This window comes from Puntigrus tetrazona, chromosome 17, assembly GCF_018831695.1.
Source record: "Puntigrus tetrazona isolate hp1 chromosome 17, ASM1883169v1, whole genome shotgun sequence".
NCBI lineage: Eukaryota > Metazoa > Chordata > Actinopteri > Cypriniformes > Cyprinidae > Puntigrus > Puntigrus tetrazona.
Window position 1 is genome coordinate 17,384,743 of NC_056715.1, and position 14,799 is coordinate 17,399,541.

Consider the following 14,799-nt stretch of genomic DNA (forward strand, 5'->3'; position numbering starts at 1 on the left):
GCTCAGATCGTGTCAGAAGTGTGTGTAAAGGCAGGACAAACACACACACACACACACACACACACACAGTCCCAGCGCCAGATAAAGAGTGTAGCCTAAAGCTCTTGTAATTTGTTTGTATTTTCTGCCTAATGTAGTTTGCTCAATCTTGTTTAGTGCTGATGGAAAGCGATAGGTCTTATCTGGGTTTGCCAAAGGCATGAGCGTCTGACAGCGCTTGAGCGGCGTTCCAGCACTGACGCTGCGCTCGTGTCTGAAGTTTGACCACCGGTCCTCCACATTCAGTGTTTGAGAGGATGATGTGGACAATATATTGGGAATGTACCGATACAGCACTGTCTGACATCAGCCGATGGCTTTTATGATCAGGGATGATTGTATCCTGTCAATCAAAAGTGGGGAGGAAATACTGCGTGTAAAGAGAATGCAGTCGGACTGAACACATTGACGTCATTATATGAGGACATTATAATTTCTCTGAGAGAAGTCTGGATGTCCTGTAAAGAGCACTTTTCAGGCCTTTTCAGAGACACCAAATAATTGAATGTTTGACCATGATCACTCCCTCTCCTTGATAATTTGGTGATCAAATGTAACACCATAATATTTTGTAATTATCATTTAAATCTGACTGATTTTTGTAATCATGTCCTCATATGTTTATTGTCCATTTTGGGTAAAGACTCAACAAATAAATAAGGAAAGAAAATACATTTCATTATTCCTTCCCATAAATATTATGGTAACACTTAAGGTGTCACTTGTTAACAATGAATGAACAAATTAATGATTCTAAAAATGTATTAAACTATTTATTAATCCTTGTTAATGTTAATTAATAAAGAGTCATTAATTGTTAGTTCATGTTAGCTCACAGTGTACTAATTTTAACAAACACAACTCATGATTTTAATAATGCATTAGTAAATGCTGAAATTACCATTAAATAAGATTAATAAATGATGTTCAATATTCAAAAATAACATGGATTAATTTTAGAAAGTAAAAAACTCCGAAATGAGTTGAGATGGTCACTTTGGAACTGTAATAGGTTACAGATTTACCCTGTTTAAAATGTAATTACGGTAGTTTATTACTGTAAGTAAATACCTGAGAATACCTGTGGAGTTATGACTGATATGTTTAGAGGGGTATTTGTGTGACACTGACCTGATATCACTAGATCACTCTCTGCTTTAAACCTGCAGCTCCTCATCTATCTTCTCAGATCTTTGATTTGCTTTCTCTCGTTCTTCAGGAGAAGGAGCGTGTTGAGGCCGTGTCTGTCGGGGCCATTCTGTCCGACTACCAGAGAGTACGTGTGGAAAATGTGTAAGTGGACCCTCTTTCTCTCTCGTTTCTCCTTTCCCATTTTCACACGTGAAGGACTTAATAGACATCATATAACTGGCACAACAGTTAGCTGATCATCTTTCATACAGAACCGTGCATCATTTTGGATGAATAAATAATGAATAAATCAAATGTGTGAATGCTAGTAGGACCATGCTAGTATTGGGTATCAGGCTCAAGTGTGTCTCTGGAGCACAGAAGCAGTCAGCTCAGGTGTATTTGTAGTAATAGTTAACAATACACTGTATGGGTCACAATTATACGTTTCTCTTTTATGCTTAAAATCATTAGGATATTAAGAAAAGTTCATGTTCCATAAAAATATATTTTTTCAAATTCCTACTCTAAATATAGATTTTTCTGCACCATTTTGCACAGATTTTCAAGTGGTGCATCTCCAAATATTGACCTGTCCTAACAAACCGAACATCAATGGGAAGCTTATATCAGCTTTAGATCATGCATGAATATCAGTTTCAGAAAACGTACGTTTATGACTGGTTTTTTAATGTCTTTGAAAGAAATATAATTTGAATTTATTTGATCATAAATACATAATATTGTAAAAAAATATATACTGCTCAAGAAACATTTCTGATTATTATCAGTGCTGCCCAGTATATTTTGTGGAAATGTGATGCACTTGATTTTTCTTCCTATTTTCTCCTTTTCCAATCTTTTGTAACATAAAAAAAATATATTTACTGTAACTGATCAATTTAGTGCATCCTCGATAAATAGAAGTATTTAAAACTCAAAACAGCACAATCAATAATTAGATATCACGCTTTCATGCTCAAAGAATCTTGTTTTATGAACAATTTGAATGCATAATTGTGTGATATTTGTAGAAGTGTCTTTTTTGAACACCGTTCTTGTCTTGTCATTGGTCAATCAGAGAGAAGGTGCCGCCCCAAATTCCTCCTGTAGGTTGTTTCAGACGTTTGCTCATATAAACCAATGTTGTGAGAGTGTCACAGAGTCTCATTAGACGGACACCCAAATGCTTTGAACATGCAGTGTTTTTCACTGGACACAGCTCAGTCTTGATCTCAGCAGCCGTTTTACCTTCAGCTCACTTGAGCTGTCAGTCAGCTATTGTTCCTGAGCTGATACCGCGGGGTAAATGGTGTAACCCCATCTGTACACCTGACAGCCCATAATGCTGTGGGGCACGACCGTATCGTGCTAATCGCTCTAATCACTTGAGTTCTTAGTCTGACCTGTGACGCTGGCATTGAGTGGGCATACAGCGAGTCACACGAGCCTGGCCCTGGCCTTCTGTCAAGAGAGAGAGAGACAGAGAGAGAGAGAGAGAGAGAGCTCTAATTTGTCTTTGAAGTGGTGTCGGAGTACCACCCTGTTTTCACTTCACTTCACATCCATCCATATCCTCTTCCACGCCTGCTTAGTTTGCTTTGTATTTCTCCCGGAGGGCATAGGTTTACTTTTGACATTGTTGGGGACATAAGAGTATATATAATATGTGACCCTGGAGAACAAATTATGATCGGACAATATTTGTCATAGATACAACTACAACTAACTTCTCAGGTAATATATATGATATGACGTGTTTAGATGTGTCCAAAAAGTCCATAAATCGAATTGTTTGACAATTTGGTGGTGGCTGGACATTGCCCTGATTCTACACCCTGTGTCTCTGTCTCTCTGCAGGTGTGTGAGACTGCAGCTCCAGCCGCTGGCGTACCTGTGGCGTCGAGACCAGGCTGAGCTGCTCCGAGAGATCATATCAAGTGGCCTTCAAGCCGTCCTCATCAAAGTGGCGGCGTACGGTGGGTGACTTGAGCAGTCCAGCTACCAATGATCCTCAGGGCTGAGAAGAACAGAACAAATGTGATCTTAAGTGACGTTAAAGGGATAGTTCACCCAAAAATTTGAATTTCATCATTAATTACTCACCCTCATGTCGTTCCAACCCCGTAAGACCTTCGCTCATCTTCTGACCCTCCACGCAAGGATCCTAACATGATTAATGTCCAGAAACGTAGCAAGAAGATTGGTAAAATAATCCATGGGACAACAAGGGTTTACCTGTAATTTTTTACAAAGCAACAAGAATACTTTTTTACAGAAAACAAAAATATTTGAGAAATAATCTCCTCCACATCACAATATTGCACCATTTTGCATGGAGAGTATCACATATATAAACAACGTATGCTGTTCTGCGCCATTAAGATACTTTTTCTACTTTGATCTGAACTATCCCTTTAAGTGATTTGACTATCATCACATCTGTCTGAAACATCAGCATAAAATTTCACAGCCTAACTTGAGTGTACCATCACTGTAACATCACTGTAACATCTCCATGCATCACTGTAACATCTCCGTAACATCTCCGTAACATCACTGTAACACCTCCGTAACATCACTATAACATCTCCATGCATCACTGTAACATTACTGTAACATCTCCGTAACATCACTGTAACATCTCCATGACATCTCCGTAACATCACTGTAACACAGCAGCAAGCAGCAACATAATAAAAGACTCCTAGATGAAATAAGCAGCTAAATGTATTAACAACTGACCAGAACTCATCAGTATTATGGATATTGCAGAGTGGATCAATTACGTTTGTCACACCATCATCACCTGCCCCATTATAGAAAGTGTGCCACAGACTGTGTATTTTACAGTGTCTTCAAATGTGGCTCGACCAGTTAGGATTTAGAGTTTGGGAAGTGATAAATAAAGCTCCTATGACCTCTGTGTGACTGAAGAAAGCTACCAAAAAGCCATTCTGGCGGTGTCTGCTCATAATCATGAAAGGATTCATAAAAAAGAGCAGTGTTTCTTTCACCATTGTTCCTGTATTTCGTTCATGGTATTTTTCCATGTCTGGTCCTACATCCTTTCCGCTGCAAAATCCAACTAAACATAACCCTGTCTAAACACACATTTATGATTTGCTTTTTTTAAAGCGACATCTCTGTGCTGTTTGTCTACATCATTTTTTAAAACCGAGCACAGATGTTAAAAATGTCTAAAATTGTACCTTTTGGGGATGTAACAGTGACACCTTTGTACCTTATCTACTCCTAAAAAGTGCTTATTAGTAACACAAGTATTACTAGCTTATTAATACAAGTACTTTGGAGTAGTAATATATACCCTTAAGGTACTACTATGAAGTAAATAATGTGCGAAGACCTCCTGAAAGTGTTTATTTTGAAATGATAAATTTATGAACTGTAGAGAGGGTTATAATAACCCAGTAGCTGTTTTACACGTAATGTTTATATTCAGTTTAAAGCCTGAATGATTAGAATATAAATGTGGACTTGTAAATCTTCTGTCCCTTTCTATTATTCGAAGGGTTTTAGATGAATTGGGATTACGTCTTGTTTTTTTTTCTATCAAAATCCTTTTTTTCCAAATCCCATCCCGTGTCTTATCTGCGCTCTCCTAAATGTGTTTTTAAGCAGATAATTCGGTGTGTGAATATGAGCGATCACACCGTCTGTGTTTTAAACCCTTCACATGCGCTGCAGGAGACAGAAATACACTCGAGAGGGTCTTTGTGTTTTTCTGGTTGATGTTTGTTTAGACCGGCACACACCGGATCCGTGTTTATTGAAGGAATGTTAAATATCACCCGACGTGGAAGCGCTTGTCCAAAATGAGCCCTGAGCGATCCTCCACACCCAGCAGCAGAGCCGGCTCTTGACAAATCTTCCTCTAAAAGCAAATTCCCCACATGTCTGGAAGAGTGTAATTATGTGCGCGCACCGAGCTGTGTGTTTTTCTGCTTGGCTACAGGTAGAAGGGAAGATGCTATCAGCGCTGGCTTTTCACCTGGCCTCAGGCGGCGGTAATTAGAAATTAGAGGTTTGGGATGGACTTACACTGCCGGGGGCGTCGGGGAGCGCTGCAGTAATTGAGGCTTTCATAGGTTTCATGGGTCAGGGCCGCGGGCTGAACCGCATGTGTGTGTGTGTGTGTGTGTGCTCGGTGACAGAGGTGTGTGTGGTACACACACCACAGGTGGAAACACACACACACTCAGAGGGCATGACGTGTGATAAAAATAACACTTACACTTACCTTTGTATTTCTACTGAACAGCCACTGTCGATATATCCATGTAAAATACTTAATGCATGAACGTGTCGTTATTTTCTATGCACCAAATGAACGTTATCATTTGTGAACCTATACCACAAAATCAGTCATTTTGTCTGTAATGTTTTTATCGATGTCTGGTTTGTTAGGATATGACAATATTTGCATACAGCTATTTGAAAATCTGCAATCTGAGGGTGCAAAAAAAATCGAAATATTGGGAAAACCGCTTTTAAATTTCTCCAAATAAAGTTCTTAGCAATGCATGCTACTAACCATAAATTAAGTTTTGATATTTACCTAATATCCTAATTATTTTTTTACATAGAAGAAAATACAATGATACAATGTTTTGCTGGCTATTGCTTCAAAAAAGACTCCAGGAACACATGCATGAAAAAAACCTGACATTTTGTGAACATTTTCAAACAGTAATGTGTCCTAAAATAACAATAAAGATTTCTAATTAATTGAGGTAAATGTTAATTTAGGAATACGCTATATTTCATATTATCTTCAATGTTAAAAACGTATTAATGAACTTTGCTGCAAACAACGTTTTTTTAACTTAATAGTTTTTAACTTAAACTCACTGTAAATGCTTCCCATTGTGAATTTATCATGGTGCCCACGCATATGGCATCTGCTCACTCGTCACCGGCGATGAGCGGCAGATATAAATTATAATCCTGTAATAACACGTGAAGGAGGATTGTGGGTAATCGCCCGGTTGACAGAAGACATTCAAACCACTTTAAGGGAGGAGATCTGTTGTTACGACAGCTGCCCACACAACACGCAAAGTTAAAGTCGAGGAAAATCTCTTCTCAACATTTGTGCCAACAAGTTTCTCTCTGTAGTCATGTCAGAAACCGGAGCAGAACTTCTCTGCGATCGCTCGCCACCTCTGAGCAGCCGAGCAGAAATAATTGGCTGGTAAATACGGTGGCGTCAGATATTCATGTAATTAGTTAATTGGTTGATTTGTGTGGGTGAGGATGGCCAGACGCGGTGTTGTTTCCAGTAGTTAATTGGATGACAGTTCCAGTGGAAATTGGCATGTGTGAAGTTGAAAGGTCTGTTTATAGTGTTGCTGCTTTCCTTTTTTAATGCCTGCTTTATAAATTTATTTTCTGCAATTATCCGGACACTTTCGGTGTGAACTTTTCCACTCAAATTGTTGCCGTTATATTCTTATTATTGAAATGCACACAACATGAACACCTAAACATGAGTTTTAGTGTTTTTTTGAGGTATGTGTGAATCTTGAAATCTGCTAGTGCGGCATTCAGAGAATATCAGGGGCGCTGGACGGAAGTGGCGTTTCTAAAAACTGCTTGTTGAGATCTTGTGTAGTGCTTATACAGGAATCAAACCAAAAAAGCATTTCAGCATAGGATGAGATTTGTAGAAATGTGTCTCTGCATCAGTGTCTCAGTAATGGATGTGAATGGGTGCCGTCAGAATGAGAGTCTGATAAAAACATCACAATAATCCACAGTCCATCAGTGAACATCTGGAGAAGACAAATCCAGCATTAAGATGTTTTTGAGTCCATCATTCATAATAACTCTTAACTCAATCAAAATCCATCTGCATATTTGTTTTGAATTGGTTTGGCTTGTGAAACAGGTTTCTCCCCTGTTATGGACTGGACCATTTTTTCACAGTTTGAAGTATAAAATATCTTAACAATAGAGTGGTGTGATGTTTTTATCAGCTGTTTGGACTCTCATTCTGACGGCACCCATTCACTGCAGAGCATCTATTGATGAGACTCTGATACAATGTTACGTTCTCCTATTAAGGGATAGTTAACTTGAAAATGAAAATTTCGTCATCACTTAGCCAAATATCGCCCCAATCCTATACGACTTTCTTTCTTCTGTAGAACAAACCAAGTAGATGTTTTGAGATGTTTCTTGGTGTACTTTATTTTCAAAAGCGTTGACATTGTAAGCATGCTTCACAGAAAAAGATAAGTCATGCAGGATTTCATATGAATGAATGTATGTCGTCAATCTGTTTGGGAGTACAGAAACAAAGACTTGAGTTGACTGCTGCTCGCTCATTCAGATGTTGGTGTTTATGGGATTTGGAGATTGGTGCGTTAAAGAGTAACAGTAAAGTCACGCGTTCCCAGCTTGATTCTAAAGCGATCAATCACATGACAAAACCATTCTGTGTGTTTCATTATGAGGCGATCCAGATCCGCAGCTCTACAGGATCTGTCAGCGTCTTCATAAACGTTCATAAGTGTCATTATAAATGGCTTTATACTCTTCATAAACGTCACGCATCGAGCAGAAGTGTTGTATTCGGTTTAATGTGCTTAATGTTTTTATTACTGCTTTTATGTTTTCAATATTCAGGTTATAAGACTGTCAGTTTTAACAGGCCGCGATAAACATCAGATGAGGTTATAATTGCAGCTTCATTCCATTTATTGGATAAAAAGATTAAATCTGCGACGTGTCTGCTGAATTGTATTCGTGGTACGGCTATTATTCCTCACACAGCTGTTGAATTTCAGATAAGAGCTCGAACAAATTTTCCGATCTCTCCTAATCTCGCCATCTCGTGTGTGTTCGTGCACACACTCCTCTCGCTAAGCTCTCGCTCACACACTCAGATCAGGTGATAGCACGCCGCTATTGTTTCGCTCAGGTCTTTGAGAGCATTGTTCAAAGGATAGACTGGCTCACCTTCCAGCGCGAGATGCTTATTTCATCCATTCTAAAGCTAAAATGTTCCCCAACATGAATCCAATTTTCCTGGCGTTCCTCTCTGAAGGCAGGGATTAAAGGCGAGCTGTCAGTCTGTGCTCCTCAGATCCGGAGAACCGTCACCGGTCTGATGCTCTCAGAGCCTCGCGCCGCTATCTGGAATCTGTGCGCTTAAATTCACCCCTGCGCTCGGTAGCAGATTTGGTTCACATTAAGCATGTAGGCAGGGCATTGGCGCTGTTTAATGATGCTGTTTGTGATCCTGGAGTCTCGTTGATAAGAGCTGAAAGGTGAAGATTGCTCAGATGAGACTGATACTGAGCTCTCTCAAACTTTACTTCACTCAAGTCTGCAAGGTCCTGGAGGGGCAGTCATTTTTCTCTTTCATTATTGCTCTAATTATAATCTAGCATCCGATAATGGAAACCATTTCCAACCCTTCGACCTGAGTTGCTCTTTTCTGCACGATGACAATGTGTTTCGGTCCTAGAACATTTTATTTTTATGTTCCACGGGAAGACAAAAACACAAGAACGAGTAAGCCACGATCCGTCTTTTTCAACGCGACGTATTAATCTGTGTATGTTAAGGCTTTCTGAAATGTTATGTTTAAATATGCAAATGCAACATTATCTAATTCAGTGTGCACTCATTTGCATATATTTCCAGAACATATATCTGAAGAATGGTTAAAGCCAGGCCCAAAACCTTTTCATCAGGTTTTATGAGTATAATTTTCAATATAAATCAGTGTGAATGATATATAATATAAACCAGTTGGCAAAACTCAAAATGCTGACTAAAGAAACTCTTTAAAGGTTAACTGGATCGAATTAAAATCTTTAGATGCAAATAGATAGAGTGTGTTATAGAAGCTTTCTTTCCACTTTTCTCAAGCAAAACAAACCAAGCTCAAAATGACTCTCAGTGTCTCCGTGCATCAGACTAAAGCAGCGCACATAGAAAGAAACCCTTCACATCTCTGGCAGTATTGTAAGAACTTGTGACCTAAAAAGAATTCGCTCTAATTTGAAGCTCATGAAATCTAATGCAAAACTTGAAAATCCATTTGTGCCCAGTTCACTGGCTTGGAAGTTGACTGGATTGAATTTCAGTTTTATAGGATAATAATGAGTTAAAGACTTTTTGCAGGCGTATCGCTCCTTGGGGCTCTGCTTGGACACTGCTTGTCTAAAGGGCAGCGAGGATGGACGTGCAGGCAGATGAATAGAGCTTGGAGTGGGCTTATTTGTGTTTAATGTGCCATAAGGGGCTGAGGTAATTAACTTTAGGTCAGGTAGTAAAACAGGTGCAGATGAATGAACACCGTGCAGCTCATGTAAATGAGAGCCCATGACTGTCTGGCTGGTTTAGGCTGGCGTGGATGTACTTGATCCAGATCTGCTATATTCACTTGCTTTCAGATGTTCAGTATGTCATCATTGGCACAGAAACCTTTAATGGCTGTGATGATGCACGATGCAGTGATAAATTCAAGGGCTGTCAAGCGTTTAAAATGTTTAATCCAATAAATTATGGAATGTGCCGATTAATTAACCAAATGAATTTCGAATTAACTGCACGTCAATTTTGGCTCCAAAAAGAGCATTTAAAGACATTGTGTTAGATGATAAAAGCATCGAATAGACATACAACAAATATTTAGATTCAGCATTGCATAAATAATGTTATTAAATGAATATTGGAAAATTAGAAACGTTTTTTTTAAATAGAATTAAACTAAATGTGCCAGTTGGTGGCAGCAAGATACCGAGTGATCAAATGATTAATTTAACCAATCCGTTCAAACAACTGATTGGTTTAAACATGAAGCAAGTGACTGCCTTTATGAATGAATCGTAGAATAATCGATTCACTTGATTCATTCAAAACTCAACTGCATCATTGTAAAATTACATATCTCTCCTGGCAGGTGCATTGTATTTTTCTCGATTAATCGCAATAAATCTACACCAACATCGTAATAATACTTGATTCATGCTTACCATACATCGATTCACACCCAGATACATGATACAGCTTTTTAAATGTTATTTACCTATTTATCTAAGCTATCAAATTATGCTGCGCTTCATCCTTTATTTAAAACCAAGACATTAATGAACATATTATAAAACAGACTCCCTCTTAGCAGTTTGAAATCAATCATTAGAATTTGTTTAAAAGGCATGACTAATTAAAAAGGATATTTAAATAGGATTGAATTTTAATGGTGTTCTCCCTGTTACCTTTGTGTGGGGTTAACATGAGAGGAGAGGAGATTAGATATTCTCACACTAATTATGAGCGGTGTTCCCCAGGGGCGGGTAATGGGGCCGCTCTCGTTCTCATTGATCCCCTGCAGATCAGTGGCATCCCAATACAGCTTGCCGCTCCAGCATGCTGGCCTGAAAGCACGGCGTCTAAAGTTCAGCTTCCCCTCAGGGCTTGTGGTTTGGACCCTTGACCTCTGAGGTTAGGCAGGAAGAAACAAGCCTTTCACCACACGGCGGTTTGGTCTAGCGGGAGGCGCCAATCACGAGAGGAAGGGAAAATACGGGTTTGTGTTATGTTGGGTTGTCGTGGTTTGTAGTGAAAAGCGGTAAGAGTTTAACCCCTTGACAGGCTGGAGGTGTTTGTACAAGGCTGGTGTTTCGCTGGGGTTATAATTTGTCATAATTTTATAGAACATTGTATAAAATATGTTAATGAACGCACAATCAAGCAATAAAATAATCTTCATCTTTTTGCATGCGGCTCTGTTTCTGTATGATGGACTCATATTCAAACAGTAGCTTTCCATAAAATACTGACACATGCCAAAATACTAAATACATTCATATAATATGGAAGGTTGGTTTACAGTAACTGTGGACTGCGCTCAATGAATGCCATTTGAAATGATCAGGTATTTAAAACTAAAATCTGCAGCAAAAAAAACTCATTACCTTACTAATATGCTAAGATAACTGAAATTTAAGATTAAATAAAAACTTGTGAAAATGATATGGGCTTGAAAAATAAGAGAAGTGACAAAAAACAGAAAATTTTTATGATAAATATATGTACAGGAAATGTAAAAGTAAATAAAAAATAAAAGTATTTCTCAATATGAATACAACTATATTAGTGAAACAACCCTGTAATAGCACGTATTGCTTTACTGTATATGAATGTACAGAATTTTCCTTTTAATTGGTGGGAAATTGTATTAGTTTATTAGTAACCTCAAACATTTGGTTTTAGCTACTAATACTTAATACATATTATGCATAGTCTTCTATATTTGATGCATTTAGTCGTTTCTCATACTACATTTTGGTAACTGCAGACATTTAAAATAAAGCGTCTGAGTTTAGCCTTAGTTTGCTTGAGGTTGAAGATCATTTTCTGCAGGATCAGCAGCTCCTTACAGTGATCAGAACCCAGCGTTGTAAGAAAGCACATGGAAAGTTCCTTACGTGTGTTTAATTATGTCTCTTAGCTGATTCTGCCTGTGCTGTCGTTACTGGCGGAGAGATTTCAGTCCTGTGCCGCTCTAGAAGGGCGGAGCTGTGGTTTCTGAGCAGTAGGTCATGATACGAATAGCCCGCGTGTTTGTTTATGAAGGAGGGATACGAAGACTTGTTTACAGAGAAAGGCAGATCATAACCAGGTGGCGGCGCGTGATGCTCGTGTGAACCTCCGTCTTTTCTGATGACATGCTGAGCTCTTTTCAGACAGATGCGTGCTGACCTGCAGCTCTCCGAGGAGGAGCACAGACGCTCACGCTCTTGTGTTGTGTGTCTGGCAGGCCTGGATCCAGAGAGACATTTAGGAAAAAGCCTAGCGGAGATGGAACCGTATCTGCACGAGGTCAGAGACTGTCAGAGCGAAGCAGCTTCAGCTGACGAGCTGTTTTGGCCTTTCTTCTGATTCATCGCTATATTGTTCTTTTAGACTTAGTCCACCATTAAAAATAATCAAATTAGATACAGCTCGTTTGCATAGCGCTGTATTTATTGAAAAAAGTCTTTTTTGCCTGCCTAGGTTGCATTTATTTGATTAAAAAACGAAACAGGAAAAAACCCAGTGAAGTTAATTCGTTTCGCATTTCCCAGCATTCGTCTGGAGTGTCACATGATCTTCAGAAATCATTCTAATATGCTGATTAGCTGCTCAAGAAACATTTTTGATTATTATCAATGTTAAAAAAACAGTTGTGCTGCACAATTGTGGATGCATTTTACTGTTCTGAAATGGGGGTCTTCAAAATCTACTTGATATGTGCGTATTTTAACAAATAAAAATACAGCCTGTACCTAATATATGTAATAAAATAACATAGAAGTAAAATTTTGAATGTGTATGCAAAAGTCAAAATCAGTAAAATTATGTAAAAAATACAGTTTAAATAAAACAAAAATCTGAAATAAATAAATGAGAAACGATTATTTTTCGTTTGTTTGCTAGATCGTTGGTTTTTTAATTTCCGCTATCACTTAGATTGATCTCTTTTATTTAAATCAAAAATATTTTAACAGGTGCTTTTGCACTATTTTTTATCATTAGAGAAAAAACAAAGCAGTGTTGTGGGACGGTTAACACCGCTATCGCCACCAACACCGTCTACCCAAAAGCTATTAGTATTTCACAATATTAATGTTTTACTGTATTTTTGATTAAATAAACGCAACCTGCCGAGCTTAAGATCTTTTATGTGTTTTATTGCAGTCGGTGCAGATAAACGTTTGATATTAACATGCAGTCAAAGTGCTCTACATTATATGTAATAACTGTAGTGTTCCTGTTGAATTCAGCTTTCAGAGAAGTATGGAGTTCATATCTGTGGGGAAGGAGGCGAGTACGAGACCTTCACCACTGACTGCCCGCTCTTCAAGAAGAAGATCGTTGTGTAAGTAACAAGCGCTAGCGTGAGTCGACGTGTCGTAGACGGACAGATGGGTCACAACGACGTGTGCTGTGTTTCAGAGACTCGATGGAGACGCTCATCCACTCGGCCGATGCCTTCGCTCCGGTCGGATACCTGCGCTTCACACGCATGCACACGGAGCACAAGAGAGAAGTACTACTCCACCTGACCGCTTCATCTCATTTGTCACGCTTGTGATGCCAGAACGAGTGTCTTTCTCCATATACTTCCACTAAACGCTCAACATGGCCAGAAAGTTCATTTTGATGAATTTTGTGTGAAAACCACATGTTCAGTATCTCCTCTGCCTCGTACACACAGATCCTGCGAGCGGCTGATGCCGTCTGCTCATTCACAGCCTCTCTGCCAGTCCTTTTCTCTTTTTGTCCCCTCACGTAGGCGACTTTGACGTCTGCAATATTCACCCGTGCCTGGAAGCAGGCCCGCCTTGACAAACACGTCCGGTCGCATTATCCAGCGTGAGCTCAGGTACGCTGGGCGGCAGTGATAGCGGGAGGAAGGTTATTCGTGTGGATCTGTGTGACTTTGTGTCGAGGCTTTCCTCTAAGCGCATCTATCGCTGTTGTTTTGAAGCCCTTAAGGAAGTGGGCGCTCCCGCGTTTCTCCCCTTGCGCTCTGAATCTGTGTGGGATCGTCGCAGTTTGTCTCATGCATAAGAATCGATGTTCAGCACAATCGCTCGTGGTATAGCGTGGCATGAACCTGCTCCTGACGGCAGCGTGATAAACAAATGAATGCTTTGGTAAATCCTCATTTTGACACACGTCATTGTGAGAGAGAGTCAAGACTGTGCGGAAAAAAATATTTGGTTGCATCTTAGTGCGTAGAACTGAACATCTCACAACTTCTCGTAATCGCGGCGTAGTATTTAAAAAGTTTCGATCTCAAAGTGACTTAAAGGGGTCACGTGTGTAGCTGCGTGTGCATGTAAAAATTGAAAAGAGAAGGCTTATCCGGGCTGCTCTACGTCAGGACGAGGTAATATGAGCCCAAATGTTCACGCAAAGAAAGAAGGCGTGGTTTGAGCAGTGTTTCTGTGCGGCTTGACAAAACTGAGGACATCATTAAATGTCTTCACATTTACTCTGAAAGCTGAAGTTGCCGTCGTCAAAATCATCGACATGTGCTCGAGGGAATCGGCCAATCACAAAGCACCGAATCAGCTGGCCAATCGGAGCAAAGGAGGGGCTTTGTAGAAAACAAGAGGGGCTACAATAATCTTCAGTATCTGAATAATAATGTGTTTTTTGACCATTAAAGCATGTAAATGTATTATTATATTATTGACCAAATAGTGATTTTTAAAATAGCATCTTATGACCCCTTTAGCATCTCATAATTAGTTTGTTGATCTCATGATTATGACTTGAATTTTTATCTCATAATGAGTTTGTCTTTTGATCTGATAATGATGAGCTAGTATCTAATATAATTATAGTTTACTGTCTCAACTTTTTATTGTCATAACCATGGCTTCTAATGTTTAAATTTTTACCTTGTTATGTCATAACATCTCATAATTTTTGATCCCATAATGTATGACTCTATTCATCTGATAGTAGTTTTTTAGTAGCTTAATTTAGAATTTTTATCAAATAGCTTTTACTCACAATCTCTTAATATTTCATAATTATGATTTATTTTATCATCATGTCATAATGAACGTATAATGCAGTGTTAAAGCAATTCTG

General features: G+C 39.0%; 1 protein-coding gene across 4 annotated transcripts in view; it reads left to right on the forward strand.

Moving 5' to 3' along the window:
* dph6 (diphthamine biosynthesis 6) overlaps positions 1-14,799 on the forward strand; it is a 58,896-nt gene that overhangs the window by 10,290 nt on the left and 33,807 nt on the right. For all 4 annotated transcript variants that reach the window (XM_043263090.1, XM_043263092.1, XM_043263093.1 and 1 more), the window contains 5 exons: positions 1,259-1,332; positions 3,031-3,149; positions 11,969-12,030; positions 12,975-13,069; positions 13,147-13,240. In XM_043263090.1, coding sequence (XP_043119025.1) covers positions 1,259-1,332; positions 3,031-3,149; positions 11,969-12,030; positions 12,975-13,069; positions 13,147-13,240 — 444 coding nt within the window. The remainder of the gene's footprint in view (positions 1-1,258; positions 1,333-3,030; positions 3,150-11,968; positions 12,031-12,974; positions 13,070-13,146; positions 13,241-14,799) is intronic.